The following is a 17,473-nucleotide window of genomic DNA, read 5'->3' on the forward strand; positions in this document are numbered from 1 at the left end:
AGAGGCTTGCCACATAAATGTGAATGGCAAATTTAAGCTGCCTGGGGGTCTTCGTTGACTCTCCAAGGATCTTAAACACCTGACCAGGTCATTCTGAATTGCCCTCCTGGGCCAGGCTTACAACGGTCACAAAGGGCAATAATTAAGGCAAAGCACAATCCAACTTGAATCCTGGCTGCAGCATGTGACTGTTTGTCAGATTTCAATCCAATAGGTTTGTAAAAGGCTAAGAAATATTTGCAAGGTTAGTAGTAGCTGGCTTATTCTTCGGACAAAACTGCACAGCACTAAATCCATTCATGAAGACATTAATTCACACTTAGCACATAATGTGCTGACATTTTCAGTTTACTTTAGACTCTACTGTCAAAGTAATTTCAGACTATAGCAGTGTAGTAAAGTACAAAACAGGCTGCAAAGCACCTTTCAACAAACATTTCCACGCCAGTTATCAGTGTTACAAATGTATGGATGATGGAATATTTTTATTGTTATGCTGCCACTCATACTTTGTTTGCCATTGATCTTATGTCAGATTAACATTACAGGGAAGATTCTGAGTGACAGCTTGAGTAGAACAAATGTTAAACATAAACTACTGTTTCCCTTGCCTCTCCATCTTGTCATCTTTCTTCAAGATCCTCACAAACTGATTGTGCTGGACCTAGTGCATTTCATTTATTAATAACCTACTGCACGAACATTTTTTCCTTTAATGCAAAATTTAAAAATGAATGAACTATGTAATGACAATACAGCTGTACTAACATAAGATAACACATCACCCAGTACTCTCCCAATAGAATAAAGAGCCATACTCACATCGATGACACTCAGTGTAGTCAAACACCAGGATCAAAACAAACAAAACCCCAAAACTTCTGCAATGAACAAACAAAACTCAATTTAAGCTGAAACAACCTGACAGGATTTTTTTTTAATCTAAAAAAAGAACAGAGAAGAGCCAAAGACTACATTATAGCTGCTATAGACTTTACTTTTGCTACTGGATTAAGTGAATGAAGTACAGATACTATGATAATGGACTGCAATATAAAACCTTTAAGATGCCTAGATAGATGTTACTTATTTTTGAAATTCTTCAGTATGTCTGAAATTGAAATATGCTTTAAGTTCAATGAATGCTTTGTGATAGCCTCATCAGGACAGGAACACAATGGTTCATTAGCAATCACTCCCAGACTTATATAGGTCATGAGCCAGAATAGCTCCATTGAAGCAAATAACAGTCACTGAAGTTCCTGGCTCGTGAGAGCAATCTTCACCTCATGCCTCAGCAGCAAAGAAGGTCATTTATGCATTCTGCACCCACAAAATCCACCTTTATGATTTGCAAGGGATGAAGCAGCCAGTGAGGAGAAAATGATATCCAAATAATCATTTACCTTCTCCTTTGGTTCTATAGTTGATACAAGATAATAATAAGGTAAGGTGACTGTTCCCTCCTTTTCCAACTTGGCTGCCAGGCAGGAAGACAAAGATGACTTGAGAATTGTAGAGCTCGTGTGTGATGTAGAAAGCCAGGAGCTCATTTTTTATGTTGATGGCAGTCAAACTTCTCTGTTGGATTAGTTTGCCACCCATAACTTTCTGCAGGTGAAAACTGGGCTGATGCCGAGTAAATGGATGTATTCAGAAACCCGGGTAATGTGTACCAAATGTGCATATGGATGTCAGTTATAACATCCAGCACTTTCATACTCTTTTATTCTCCTGTTATCTAGGAACTTTTGGCATTATTCCTAGCCAGAACTATCCATGGAATCTTTTACAATAAATTTTTAGTATTTTTTGGTATCCCATTCTATCAGTGCTTGGGTAATTTGATATGGAACACAATTACACTCATTTGACATTGGAAGCTAACCAACAGCAGGTGTCCTCATAAACCCTCATGTCCAGAAGAGGCAATTCTTTTCTTCCAGTACTTGACAATATTTACACCTTAGGTTGTTGCAAATCTTTTCATCAAGGCTTACCTTGTCCCCTGCTGTGGCAAAGATATTATAGACAGCTACAGAGTGCTTCGCATACATCAAATCAGTCAAGAGAGCTGCACACATGTTAATCTCCTTGCTGATTCAGCGCCCCAAAGGAATCAAGCTGTCTTTCAAATCTCGGTCCGTCACATTCTTAGGCGAGTCTTTCTTCCTCTAGAATGTCAGACCTGTCATCTTTACGTGTGCAGTTATGGAGGAGCCATTGTTGAGGGGAGAACATTTTTAACATGCTGCAAGTTTGATTTTATCTGAATTAACTGTCTGCCTGTCCTTCATAAACCAAGTTATGTTTGTATACTCTGTGATGTCCATAAGACTGTTGTCCATACAGCTCATATTCTTAAAAACACAAATCTTCAGTTTACCTCAAGAAATTCATACATTAGACACACGATCCTCACCTCTTATTCTGAAGTCATCTTTCAACACTCCAGTTACTGGAGCACATGTACTTCTTCACACTTTGATTTCCATTTCTCATGCACACATGGAGGACTGGAGGCCCCATTTGAGGTATCACTATTCCTAGCTGTCAGATATTTTGGAAGTTGTGCTGTTTTTCTAAAAGCCACAGCTAAGGTCAGCTGGAGTGCACAGCTTATTACTTGTATTTGAAAATTAAAGCATTGCCAAAGGAAAGATAAGGACTGAGGACGTTGACAGAAATTCAGAATTTCATTTCTAACAGTACTTGCTTCTCTATTTCCATTTGTTATTTTTCTAATCTCTCAACATTGGTATTTGGTATTTCTCATCATTGGTATGTTACTTGAAGGCATTGTTGTATAAAGCCTGCAAGCAAGTGCAGGGCATTGAACAACACATCTCCCTGCAAGTCAAAGACAGTTGCAACATTAAACACAACATAATGATGAAAAGTGACCCAAAGTGACTGCATTTTACTCCATCAAACTATACCTTGGCCTCTCACTTTATATCACCCATCATATAATAACTACAAAATTAACTTGTATAATTCCAACGTTGCAGCTAATCTTTTTGGGGGAAATAATGTTACTGGAAAGTTTGCTATCAAGTAATGCTTCTTGTATTTTTTTTTTTAAACTCTGTGGAAACCCAATGTCAGGTATTAAAATCTTTCCACCAAGCCAAGGTGGCATAGCTGATAAGAAATGATGTAAAGGAGAGAAAAATGATTAATTTAACCACTGTTCGCCAGTCTCCTTTAGGACTGCATACTTTAAGGAGTGCCTAATGTGATGTTTGGATAACGTATAAGAAACCTACAAGTGAACTCAACAAAGACTTAAAGACTGACTTTTTCCATGAAACTCTAAAACACTAACCCGTAAAAAGCTGCTAATAGCCTTCTTCAACTCAACACTATTTAAAAAGCAAAAATAGAGATGACATTAACAATATAGCCCTGACCTGTGCTTCTATGAATTGCTCAGGGTTACTTGTTACTTGTGCTGGCTTTCAAAGTCTGAGCTAGTTCATGTTGAATTTAAAGGAAGATACTTGATTTTGAAAATATTAGAAACAGAGCCTAACAGAGTGCAGGGGCTTCAGGCCAGAGACTATGTCTAATGCTTAGAGACTATGTCTATGTCTAATGTACAGCATAGAGCCCATTACTAGTACCTGGCAAATAATAAAGAATGATACATGTTAATTCTCACATTTATTTCCACACTTCTAATCTCTCTGTATTTTCTTTTGAAAACAAGAAAAATCCATTAAAATTTTTATACCGATTTTGGACATAATTTGACTTTTCCAAATTGTGTTAAGTCTAGGTGTTTGAACACTGTAAAAGTGGGAAGCTGGAAGGTGACAAGAGCACATCTCAGAAGTGCCTGGGCACGTACACATGGTATATTGCTGTGAACACTGTTTTTATTTCCTTTATACAAAAAATAGAAACAACGGACAAAACATACTTGACCAAAAAAACCCAAAAAACAAAAAACAATGCTACTGCCTTGGTCTCATCCAGGAGCCGAGCAGGCAGAGTCCTGACTGAAATTTTTACAGTATGTCATGAAGAAAGGGAAATATAGTCATATTACAGTTTATCCATGCAATAGATGAAGTACAAAAATGTGCTCAGGGGCCAGATGAACGTTCTAGAGGTTGCCTGTGTTATTACAATTTCCAAACCATTACTTTACTCACTCATGCCTTTAAACACTGGACATTGCAAACAAGTTCAATATCATAACACAATATCATAAAAAAGGGCTTGTATATGGTTTTGCTGCTACAAATTAAGGCATCCTAACAGTCTGTTGTTTTGCTGGTGAGGGTTGTGTCTCGTATTAGTGTTTTAAAAGGATATAGTTCAGGCATTTCAAATCACGCTTGAAGGGAGATAGTGAGACACCATGAGATGTAATTTAAAGAAAGAACTCCTGCAACTCTGGCTCTTCAATTCTTTTTTGGTTGTAAGATTTCTGCCTTTTCCTGTTGATGTTGTTATGCCTGAGAAGAAAAGAAGAAAATTATTCAGGGTCATACCATTAACTCAGAATATATTGTTTAGTGTTCATCTATCTTGTTATATACAGATTTCAAGTTTTGAATTGTAATGAATTGTTCTTTTGGAGTCTCTAAACATGTTTTACTGACTCTCGGCTTAATAATATTTGTCGTCCAACTGACTTCCTTTTGTTTCTCTTGCAAACAGATTTGTGTGCGCAGACACACAACCCTAATTGCACAAATGGGGCCTTTGTAAACCTCTGTGCAAATTAGGGCACTAATAAAATCATTAATGAAAATTCATATAATGTTAAACAATTCCTAAGTCCCAGTGAAAGATAATGGGAATTGGACTCCTCGTTAAATCACAAAGTGCTTCAGAAAATATTACACCATGCCAAAACAATAATTATACTGAGAGCTTATTTAGGCAAGGACAAAATCTTATTTGTAGACTGTAACTGTTAATTTTTCAGTTTTACTGTATAAACGTTTTTATCTGAAACACCAGTAAGGACCCCTTCTGTATAATGTGCACCTTAATAGCCTTAATATCCCATGTAACTGGTTTTGAAAGGTGCATACTATTTATGTTCCCAAAAATGTTACCCTTTCAATTAAAGCAGCAAAACTAAATGGACCCCCCCCCCCAACAAAACCCCTTATAAAAAAACCCATGCAAATAATTACATAACAAAAAAAAAAATTCATCACAGAATACTCCAGTGCCTTTTATTTGCCTTTGCTGTAAAATGTGAACCCAAACCTGTTCTGATTCTCATCAATGAAACCCTTCAATGAACAAGTCTTCAACTGGATTTTCAAAAATGCTGAAAGAAGTTAGAAATCCAACTCCCATTTTCCAAATGAGTTGCATACACTCTTAAAAATCCTCCTTTTGTTTCTTTCTTAGTGGGAAGACTTCTGCGATACAATCAGCACATAGGCCAGATCCTGGGATGAGGTTAAAACGTCACAAAGCACAGGTCAAGGGTGTGCCTCTGAAAAGGTGGCTTCAAGCTCACATTTTCACAGTCCTGATCTTTCTCCAACTCAGTGCAGGTTTGCTGGGTCATTTAATTTATCCCATGCTTCAACGGCCACAGAGGGCTGAATGTGCAGTGAGCAAAGGGCTGCATTAGCCACACACTCTTCACGGCTGGTTTTATTGCCACAGGTAGTTTACAGGAGATGACAGCTCTCCAGACCTGCCCAGGACCATGTGGGAATGATGCAGTCAGAAATATCTGGCTAAGTACAGATGTTATACTTTTACTGATATATGTGATCAGAAACCAGTCTATACCCATAACAGAAGTTTGGTGCACACAGACTGGTTTAAAAATGGTGGAACCTGGCCCTGCCACCAAAGGGCAAATGTGTATTCTTTCGCTACTGATCTGAACTACACTGCTTACAGAAAACCAAGTAAGTTAGATCAATTCTACGCTTTTTGAATGTCTGGACCGAGTCTTCTTGTTCTAAAACTCTGCTTGGTACTGATGGCCAGTTATTCCTCATGCCCACACTTACAACGAAGGATGAACTTGGGGTTTAAAATGGAAAACCAGAGACAAGTTTTCTCCTGCAAATTATTCTACTGCTCTTGCATTTACCAGGCATTGCTGACTTCAATTGTCTGCACAGTGTTTAATTTGTAATGCCTTTCAATGGTTTTAAATAGACATTTTGAGCCAACTCACCACTATTCTTTTACGTCACTGAATTATGCTGGGTGGGCCCTATCACCCTTCCGAATGTGTGGGCCACACAGAACTGAAATTGATCTCCTGCAGACATGGGGCTCAAACAGCTGCCATGTTGCAGCTCTGCAACTGCTCCATGATCTGCACAAGGGATTCAGTTTTTGTAGGTCCCACAATGGCTGGTTCATAATGTACGACTATGAAAGCCCGGACAAAGGAACTATTTAGCTACCTCTCCTTTTTGGGCTTAAACATACCCATCAACAATGTCAAACATAGCACAGCTCTGAATGAGTTAGTTTGGGTTCTGGAAACAGTACAGGGGGCTAGACAGCTCTGAGAAGGGCTTATTTGCTTTTTGGAGTGATATGCAAACCTGCTTCAGCTACCTAAGCCAGTTTATACAGAGTTACCTCAGGTATCTCTGCATGGCACTGCATGATACAGTGTAGACTTGTGCATTGTAATTTGCAACTCACCATGCTGGTATTGGAGGGAACCTTAGTGCTTTTTATTTATTTATTTTTACAGTTCCCAGTTCCTGCCAGCCTGAGGGATAAAAAAATTCACTTGGGTTTCTAGTTTGACTCTTGGTTGCAAGCTGAGATTGGCTACTGTTTGTACCGTGAGAGCAGTACATACCATTCCCTTTGCACAGAAGGCACTGCTCTTGGCATAAGTGATCTTCAGACCAGTTTTGCACTCTTACTCCCAGACTTGTCATCTACTGGACCCAAGAACTTACATTGCTGAAAGTTACTGTTTAATAGGCACTTGGCATTTTAGAAGCATATACCATTAACTACCAGGGACCCCACGATGGTGGATTTCCTTACTGCACTAGTACGTTAAGATGCTAACAGCCACAGGCTAATACAGAGTGGGGTTACCATATGCCTGGGTTTTCCCGGACACGTCTTCTTTTTTGGCCCCCTGTCCCCGTGTCCAGTCAGGTTCTTAAAATGTGAGCAAATGTCCAGGTTTTTTGCTTTGCTTCTGCTTTCCTGGACACTAGCAACTTGGCTGCTTGGGGCTGGGAGCAGCGGGCAAGGTGATTAGTTGTCAGGGGTCACGTGCCCAGGTAAGAGACAGAGCGTGTATATATATGTATGTGTGCGTGCGTGCACACAAGCACATGTGCAGAAGCTGCATGGGCAGCGGGGGTGGGACAGGGTGCTGTGGGTCAGAAGTGAGGTGCACTGGCAGGGCTAGGGGGGCACTAGCTTAGAAGGGAGGGGCAGAGGCAGGGCATAGGCATAATACTGCTCCCCTCCCCCCCCCACAGATGCCTTCTTTTTTGATACTGGAAATATGGTAACCCTAAAGAGCCTTTTACTGATAAGATGCATCAGTTCTCAATTTAATCTACTACGGATCTCAAGCGACTTAAACTGTGAAAACTAAAACACCTCACTGGCATCTAGGATACAAAGAATTGCTAACATTTGTTTGGATTTGTAACAATCAAAAACTAACCAGTCCTTTTAAAAAGAAAAAAAGTCATTCTCTACAATTGGAATTTAATTTTAGGCTATTCAGAGAACTACAGTAAATCTCATTTTAAAAAGGCACTGAAAATTTTAATAAATGTCTTGGTTATCAAATTATGGCCAATTTGGAAAAGTAAATAGCCAACAGAGCCCCTGACATAACCGAGTTTTTTAAACACATCTATAAATCAAGCAAACAAAACTACATCCCCAAAACATAAAACATAAGTGAAAAAAGAAAAGAAAATGAAGATACACTGTAGCCAGGGCTGAATGGGAATGAAACTGATCTCAAATTATTTACCACATGCTAATAAAATCCCACATACAAAGCAAGGGTACAAAGACTAGTACTCTGTCAAGATAAATAAGCCATGGATCTAAAGACCTGCATAGGGTTATAACTGCAGAGATTACTACTCCCTTTTTTCAGGAAGGTTTTTCTCTTCGAGAGCAGCTGTGTAATGCCTCAATCAGAATTACAGTCTTCCAAACCCTTCCAGGGGAAAAAGTCATACTCTTCCTAATGACTGGGAACATGAATAATGATGATTCTTCTGCTGGCCCACTGATTCTCACAGGCCGTGTGCTTTGATGTGGTAGAGAAACAACAGGCACATACTTACTCACTTTGAATGTTAAAAAATCATGAGAGACTAAAATGTATCACAAGATTATCGTAAAAACTTGAAAAACCCTTAAAAACATACTACTTTCTGGCCTACTTTTTTGATTTCTGACTTTTGGAAGATCTCCCCTGTTTTAGAATTTGTTTCAGGAAATTCAACCTGTAAGGAATAAGACATATTCACATCAACAGAGGAGTCCACCATTTTTACTCTTGGATAGCAGGGGAATGCTTCCCAAAGCATGAGCCACACATCCCTCCTCTGTACTCTGACCTCTGCAGCTTCATCTTGATAGTAGGCACTACCTCTTGCCTCCCTTCTTCCATGGCTGCTGAGAACTTTTCCCTTCAATTCACACTAGTTGGCATGGACCCCTGCTCAGCTCCTTTCCTCTCCCTGGATGTTCCCATAGCCAGTTCTACAGCAGCACAGTAAGGTCAGACTTGGCTCCATGTAGGCAGGAGATTGGGTGAGATGCACACGGCCTTGGGATAATTTTTCCCTCCTCACCCATGCCATTCCTTCTTTGATTCTCTTCCCTCTATACAGAGCTGGGCATGGGAACAAATTGCCCCAACACTGGCTTCTTCATTCTCCATCTCCTCTGGGGACAAAGCAGCACAAATAAGGGAGAAAATTTCATCTGTGCAGCACAGTAAGCAGAGAAAAGTCTTTACTGGGATGGCTAAACACTGCAGTCCAAAGTCTGCAGCTCAGTCTCCCAGTAGAGGCCTCTACTGATGGCAGCCAGGACTGCAGCATCAGTTACTCCTCCACTAGAAAGCCTGTGCTGCCAGGAACTTCTCACAGAAGGCCAATTTTAATGCAGTGATGTTGTGAGCTGGCAATCTTATAAGATGGTTCTAGCTCAGGGACAACATTAAGGGCCTCAGAACTCTCAAAAGTCCAGGAATCTCAGATATTTGGCTGGAGAATGTCAACTGATTCTATGAGACATCAATGTACTTGACACATTTCTTACATTAGAATAGGTTGAAAGTAAAGAGGGGAAAACTATATACAAAGTGTTGTGAATGCCTGGATTCTGATTTCATTGACAGTGATATGAGATCAGAAGCAGATCCTAGTTTGAGCTATTTAAATGAAGTTTCTCATAAGTCAGAAGTACCCGGGTTATAAAAAAATCTAGATACAAGCTCAATACATTTTAGAAAGGGATGTTTTTAAAATAACTTACACTCCTGATGTGCAAAAAAAAGATATTTTAAACTTTTCAAATGTTCAGTCAGTACCTTAAAGGTATCATGCTGGTTATGTTCATGTTCAATAAAGGACTTTAAATCCTGATGAAACTGAAAAACTACTCACAAAGTTGCTTGCAGTTGATCAAAAATGATGGGGCTGTTTATAGAAAATTTTCTTTTAAAACAAACATATATCTTATCCAATGCTGCTTTTTCCTAGGTATGTTTATGGATCCTGAGGGACTGATCTCTGTCTGCCTGACAATCCTAACAGAGTATACTCAAATAAGAAAGATTAAACTCGTGGTCAAAATCATAAGACTTTGTTTTAACAAATTTAATTTCTTCTCAAGTCTGAGGCAGGGTGAGGAGAACACTGTACTTTATGTTCAAAATATGACTGAAGGTTGATCTGCCCTTCTCATGAGAGGAAATTTAATTTCCATTCTCATCTGGTACTTGATTTTCATTCAACGGAGACTAAGGGCTATGCCAAACTGAGCTAAACTGCATGGTGGATTTATGAGCATGACTACTTTTAATGCATGCTCAGCACTGAAATCTCTCAGCTAGTTTGCTTGTGACATTAGCAAAAAAATCGAGCACAAGTTTTTGTATTTCTAGGAAATGAAGCATCACCCCCGTGCATTCCCTCTCCCCACACAAACCCCATGCCACATTCATCATTTAATCTCAAGTGTGAATGATTTTAATGAGCACATGCAATTAGGGAAAAAACAAACAAACAAACAAACAAACAAACAAACAACAGCAAAGCCAAACATTTCATTTTGCATCAACACATACCAAGCATAGTTATACAGGCGTTCTTCAATCAACGTGCTAGAAGAAAGATTGGTGTAACTGGAATAATGCCCCTAGGGAAGTACAATGCATAAATCAGTTGAAAACATGCAAAGAGCTTATCACATGCATAATATATACTGGCCTATTAAAAGGAAACATGCAATCAAAAGACTTCAGTAGGGCATTTTTAACAAGGAAAACTTTTTAAAAAGTTACTTGAAACCATATGTAGCCTACTACTTTGTCAAGGTAAAGAAAGTTAACTGCTTGTGTTGTGCATCTCTTGAACAGCTGTGAAACGCCAATATTTCCAAGTGAATTTCATATTTAACAAAGAAAACATGTAAACAAAGCAGCTTCACATTCAGCAAGCATTTTGAAGACCAGAGGCCAGATCCTATTCCAACTGGTAGGCAAATAAGTGACCTTGGGGGCCTAAGTGGAAGTCTATTTCACCCTGCTTGAGGGCCTAGTCAGTGCAGAAAGTGTCTTGGTCCTCCTCTTCCTCACTGCTTTTTTGTGACTCAGTCTTAAGGGTATGAGGATGATGCATTACAGAAGTAGATCAGTTCTAAATGACTTGATCAGGATACGCACTTAAGCACCCAAATCTGTGCAAATGCTTAATGGATGGAAAAGAATGTGGTCCTAAGTGTCGTGCTGCATGCAATGACTGATAGGGTCAACATTTCTTTTCAAATGTCTTAATCTTACTTAGGCAGACAAGGTTCCTTAGATGAATTTAATATCTTTTATTAGACCAACCCAAATGGTTGAAGAATAGTTATTAAGTAAGCTTTCGGGTTCAAAAACCCTTCGTCAGGCTAAGGAAGCTTCAGCAGTTGGTGTGTGCTCTTCCTGGATGGAATCTTTCTTAGTGAGCAAGGCATATCATTTATGAGCTCATGCTCTGTCATAACATTTTTGATCCTCTTATCTCAGTGAAATATTGGAATCCATCCTTTTTGAAAGGGTTGGATTTTATGGTGTTAAAATTAATTCTGTGTTTAAATGGCAGCTCAACTAAACAAAATGTAAGGCAGCTTAAGGCTCAGATTTGTGTCTCTTACTCCTGCTGAACAGTTCTAAGCAAACTTTACTGTGTGGTCCCCTCTTTGGTCCTCTTTGTATACTTTCATTTAATATTTTGGCATTATATGCTCTATGGATACTGAAGTCAAATGTAATGTCACCCACAAGATGCTCTTTCCACTCTTCTCCTTTTTTTAAATATCTGAACGTATTTTTTCCTTCCACCTTGTCTTGTTTGTTCTGAATGATATTTTTATACGGTACATAATTCCTCCCTCTTTTCTCCCTTCATCCTAGTCCCCCTTTATGTTTTATATTATTTTAGTTTTTTTTCTTACCTTCAACTTTTTCTGGTCATCCTATTAATCCTTCCTTCTCACACATGTCACTATCCCTCACACTTAGATTATTAGCCATGACACCCCTCATATTTTCTGTTCTCCACCCCTTTAGACACAATCCTTCCCATACACACACACTGCACTCGCATTCTTTGCCTTGGTGCATCCCTTTCATGTTCTCTCTACTTCAAGGAAGACATTTAATTTGGGGGAAGGGGTTCTTATCCCTTTTTCAAACAAGGGAGTAGTTCACTTGAGCAGAAGCAGCCATCTTTTCCCTGTGTCTTATAGAAAATACATTTAGTTGTGTCTCAAGGATGTGTGCAATGATCAGAGTACAGACCACTCTGCCGTGAGTACTCTCAGATGATAGGTATCAGGCAGGTACTCTTCTTGGAGAGCAGGATATATAAGAGGAAGAAACCTGAAGCTGAGAAGGGTTTAGGAAAGGCCTTATGCAATGCATGGGACAGTACTAGAGCCCAGAGTGATGCAGGGAAGAGCAATGCAGCCAGTGGGAGACGTTGATCTTATTTTTTCCTGATTTATTTTTTTGCCACTCACTCAATCCTGGCAGCCATGTCTTTAGTCCAGGGCTGGCCTGAATTTATTTACTCCTTAGAAATCCAAACGATTTTAAATTTATGTTCTCATTCTATGAGCTGACATTCATAATATTGATAAAAAATCCTCTTGGGCAAAATTTACCCTTGTGCAGAAGGCTTGGCACAGAGCCAGTGCATCACTAAAGACAGTGGAGGACTTACAGGATGCAACTTTATGCATGGGGTACATTTCACCCTCCTCAATTCCTTCTCCATCTAAAATGCCCTGAAAAATGAAAGTGAAATATGATCTGCATTCTGCAGTTTTTTACCAGACCAGCACAGAGTATTGTGTATGAGGGCACGAGTGATCGAGTATGTGTGTGTGCTTGTGTAAGCACTGTAGAGGGGAGGGAAGAAGAGGTCGTTATCTTAACTAGAAGCAACATTGTTCATTATACAGAAAGGGGCAGGGGGGGACAGAAGATTCCCTGGTTTCTCCCCACCACTCCCACACCCCTCAAAGCACTCACTGTCTTATTTTTTCCTTTAATAGGAGTGGTCGGATTCCCTTTGCTTTCTGCAGCCTTCCTTCCTAATGAGGTAAATGGCAATGTTGATGAGGTTTTGATCAGATTTGCTGTTTGACAGTTGTTGTTGTTGTTTTGGTTGCCACTCAGAGTCTCCATTATGGATCTAAATGTTCCAAATGGCCTTTTCAACTGGTCCCCAGCTTCTGTGCTGAGTGGAGCTCTTTGGACTGATTTGCCCCGGTCTTTATCCTTTTCCTCATTCAGTTCAATCTCTGTTTGCTCCACCTGTGCCACAGGCTCCTCAAAGGTTACTCTCAGTTTTAAATTTTGGGAGGTTCTGCGCTTTGAAGAAGGGGACTTGAGGGCACTCTTAGGACTTGTAGCAACCTTCTGAACAGTAGCACTGTCAGAGTTGGACTGAGAGGTATCTCCAGAAACCTGGCTCTGAGATACGGTACCAGACTGATACTGAGACTCATTATCTGGATCGCTGCTTTCTGAAGTAGGGGACGGACTATGGCCATCCACAGACTTGGAAGCTCTAATGCCAAAGGGAAACCGGCGCCCTGCTGCTGTAGTGTGTTTCTTAATCATCAGGTGCAAACTCTCTGTGCTTTCAACACTTTCCACAATGGGTTGCGGCCTTGGTTTGTCAGTTCTTTTCATAGGAATGTTCTTCTGGTCCTCAGAATTATTTGAGTCTGTATCAGACTCACTCAGGGATCTCTGCATAAGCTGCCTCAGTCTGGCTAACTTCAACTCCCTTTTCTCTGGCAGAATTTTCTTTATGTTCTTGGAGGAAGCATGAGCATCCTGAAATTCCAATGACAGCTTTTCCTGCATACAGACATTCTCAGAGATTTCTTTCCCCAACAACTGGCGCAGGATTTTATCTGAATCCTCATCTTTCATCTTGGACCGAGTGCGGTTGGCAGTTCCCACGCTGCCAAGAATCTGAATCCCATCTTGGGTGTTCAATTTACTTTTCGATACAGACAAGTCATCTGAGTCAGACGGTTTCCACTGGGGTTTGCCAGAAGCAGGAGATGATGGTGAACTTGAAAAAAGAGAGAGAAAGAGATTTTCAATACCACGGTCAAGTTTATGCAGATATCAAATCCAACACTACCATTTCTACTGTGCAAGTCTGTCTCAGCATATTCCTACTTATCTTGATCTTTGCTCATGCGGAAGCCATTATTATAGAGCTACTGGAACAACTACGTAACTACAGATGTAACACTATTTCCATTCTAAACTAGGATTTGATGCCTTAAGTTTCTAGCTTTTAGGGGGAAAAACCCCAACATTCTTTAAGATAAAATTCTGAATAGCTATTTAAAACAAGAGTGTTGGATAAAAATTTGAAGAAAAAAAAGCTACTTCGAAGTTATGGGACTTATCTGTTTTTTGAAAAAGATAAAAAACCTGCACTTTTGCTAACGATTTTGACCCACGTTAGAAAAATACAGCCTTGCACTGGGTTTCTACACAGAGGTGAATCTTACAAATGTTAGACTTAGCCCAATATTAAAAGCAAACCAAGTAATATTTAATATTAAAAACCGAGAGCTATTCATACACAAAATCCTTTTAGTTTTAGAATACTGAAAGGGTGCAAATAATTATATGCTAATTTATTTTACTATCATTAGGATAACAAATTAATCACCCCCCACCCAAGTGCTAGGAAGTGAAGAAATACCAATTTAAAGTCTTTTTTTGTCAAGGACTTATGTTACAGAGACCCTTTCATTCCGCAGGACATCAGCCAGAACATTTTGCTTTTTTTTAGTACAAACTGTGAGACCCTATCTTTACCTATGGATGAGGGTAATGGGACAAAATTAAGTTCAGTTTGAACCAGTGTAAAGAGAAATGAAATTCACGTTTATCTAACAACTGTTATCCCAATTACTTCATAGTTCTAATAAGGTACTAAATTTATGTACTACTAATTACTAACCATTAATTACTATTAATGAGCTAACCACTGCACCTTGATAAATGTTCATCTGGGAATATGTATATTACAGAGTAATAATACTGAAGCACCCTCATGTCCCAGCCAGACCCTCCCACAGAACACTGAGTAGGGCGAGGGGAGCGGCCCTGAGCTGGCAGACTGACCCCCGGGCCCCCTGCCAGTCAGGGATTCTCCAGCTCGGCTCAACATGCTGTGATCCTGGGAGCACATTAAAATGGCACACCTAGAAGAAATAAACTCTTAGAGCAATAAGCCCTGCAGTCTATTGCTTCGCATTAAGTGCACATGTAGATGCACCCAGACTGTCCAATATTTACATATCATTTTAATCTGTCCGTTTAAAAGATGCAAAATGCAAATAAGTAGTAAAAAGAAATGCATTCATTTCTTACAGATGATGCTTTACACTATTTCCAATGTGTGAATGATTAGATCATTACATAGACCAAGACCTGTCCTGATAACAGTTATACCATGATTCCAGCTTAAACTATTGCAAAATTCCACTCCTATTACCTTGGGGATGTTGGTAGTGATATGCTCTCTGTTCTCTGGGCCTCTAAAAGCTGCTGGAGTTGATTCTGTAATGTCACACGTTCTACTGTTTGCCTGTAAGGAAATATTAAACAGTTGAATTCATTTTTTAAAAGCTGACAGCTCTATTTTACTCTGAGATAAAGGATACAACTTATGCAACGTAACACTTGGTTCATCTATAATTTCATTTTCAAATATAGACAATACATATATTAACATGCACAAGGAGGGTCTGTTGTCTTGTACATTCCTCTCTGTCAGTGGGAAACCTGTGATCACTATATAAGAGCACTTCTAAGAGCTGCCTCATTTATATAAATTATTTAATACTGGCCAGTTTGGTATAAGTTAAAAATGAAGAATCCTAAGCAGCAACTTTGATCTTGTGAGATCCCTTCCAACCCTAATATCTAGGAATCTATGAACTTTCTGGAGCTGTTTGATTCACGAAGATTAATCCTTATGGAGCTAACTGTAAAGCATAAGCCAAAGCAAAATTAAGCATAATGCATAGTAAGGGAATAGTCTGTTCTCGTTCATAGAAAAAGTTCCCTGGCTCAGTTGCTCTGGAGAGAACAGGCAATATTTACTCCTATTCCTTCTATAAAACAAATCACAGAAGTGTAAAGAGAAGTACCATATTTCACAGTGTACAAAGTCAAGTTTTGAAGCCAAATATTTCACTCTTAAAATTCAACCTCAACTTATACACCATCCCCTGTGAGCAGTGTTGCCTTGGACCCCCCTGGGAGCTCAGGCAGCACATGGCCTGCTGGCAGTCAGGCTGGCTAGCCCTGGGGGGTACCACTGCAGAGGGAAGGACTGGGCCCCCCTGCAGCTCAGGGGATGCTTGACCCACTGGCAGCTTGCCCCTCTGGTCCCAGGGCAGGCAGGGAGGGTCCGCAACAGGAATAATCAGGCCCCTCACTGCTTCTGCTTTAAAGCAGGCTCCTGTGGCTAGCAGGATGTCCGGCATCACCTGGGAAGGGGCCGGCCTTGCTTGACACCCCTAACCCCCGCCTGAAACCCCATGCTACCCATGGGGCATGCTAGCATCTTCCCAGGCAGCCCCAGGTGCTCTGTGGGATGCAGGAGCCTGCTGAAGGCAGAAGCGGTGAGGGGCCCAATCCTTCCTGCTGTGAAGCCTCCGTAACTTCCTGGGAGCCCACCAGCATGCTGCCTCTCCCACGAGCCCGCACGGGTTTCCAGCACCTTGCACACCAAGGCAGGATTGACTTATATAATGGATCTACAAAAATCCTACTTTTGTTGTACAGAAATATGAGGTTGACTTATACACTATGTCAACCTATACATTGTAAGATACAGTAGATGGGGCCATTACCAACAAAGCAGGGCTGGGCCAGTGCAACAAGGGCAGCAATCTCCATTAACCCAAAGGATAGTATAGCATGTTCTTCCTGTGCACCTATAGCAGTTAGAGAGAGAGAGAGAGACTGTCTACCTGAGACACTATCTTCACACTACTCCTACTGCATCTTTGCATCATCCCTGCATAGGGCAGTGCCATAACTACCATTGCTTAGCTCTTAATGGGCATGCCTACTCGTTCAATTAATGCAAAGCAATACACTCCAGCACTTACTGAGCCAAAGTTTAATGCTCCTGGGCACGCTGTTTGAATGTGCGTGCGGGACCTCAGCATGTTGAGCTGGGTTAGAGCAGCCCTGGCTGGCAGGGGACCCCAAGGGTCAGCCTGCCAGCCTGGGACTGCATCTGCCCAGCTCAACATGTTGTAGGAGGGGCTGGCTGGGGCACAAGGGTACTCCAATGTGGGGCTAGCTGGCAGACAGCCTCCACAGTGAAGCACCCTCATGCCCTAGCCAGCTGCATCAGCATCTACATGTATAGTGCTGTGGAGTAAAATGCTCAGCAGCAGGGTAGTAGTTATATTTACAAGTACTACCCTGCTGCAGGATTAATTAGTTTCCTGCAGCCTAATAGAACCGCATGTATAGATGTGAAAAGTTTACTATGGAGCCTATTAGTCTATTGCACAGCAAAAATCTCATGTAGATGCGGCCACTATGTACAAGCTTAAGGATCACAGGATAATATGATGTCTCCAATTGCCCCATGGTGTTAGGCAGGCAGGCAGGCAGTACTGCTTCTGCCCAGCAGCATCAGGCATCGGCTGAGGATAGGCGCAGGGGTTCTACTGCAGTGGGCAGGTG

At 40.6% G+C, this 17,473-nt stretch overlaps 1 protein-coding gene across 5 annotated transcripts in view; it reads right to left on the reverse strand.

The window, feature by feature from the left end:
* Positions 1-466: 466 nt before the first annotated feature.
* The window catches only part of SNCAIP (synuclein alpha interacting protein), a 77,318-nt gene continuing 60,311 nt past the window's right edge, over positions 467-17,473 (reverse strand). For 4 of the 5 annotated variants that reach the window (XM_059724911.1, XM_014608760.3, XM_019478096.2 and 1 more), the window contains 4 exons: positions 15,258-15,350; positions 12,755-13,811; positions 10,304-10,374; positions 467-4,466 (listed from right to left, as the gene is read on the reverse strand). In XM_059724911.1, coding sequence (XP_059580894.1) covers positions 4,382-4,466; positions 10,304-10,374; positions 12,755-13,811; positions 15,258-15,350 — 1,306 coding nt within the window. In that variant the 3' untranslated portion in view covers positions 467-4,381. The remainder of the gene's footprint in view (positions 4,467-10,303; positions 10,375-12,754; positions 13,812-15,257; positions 15,351-17,473) is intronic. The other variant, XM_059724912.1, reaches the window with a different exon arrangement.

The sequence above is a fragment of the Alligator mississippiensis genome, chromosome 3 (genome assembly GCF_030867095.1).
Source record: "Alligator mississippiensis isolate rAllMis1 chromosome 3, rAllMis1, whole genome shotgun sequence".
Lineage (NCBI taxonomy): Eukaryota > Metazoa > Chordata > Crocodylia > Alligatoridae > Alligator > Alligator mississippiensis.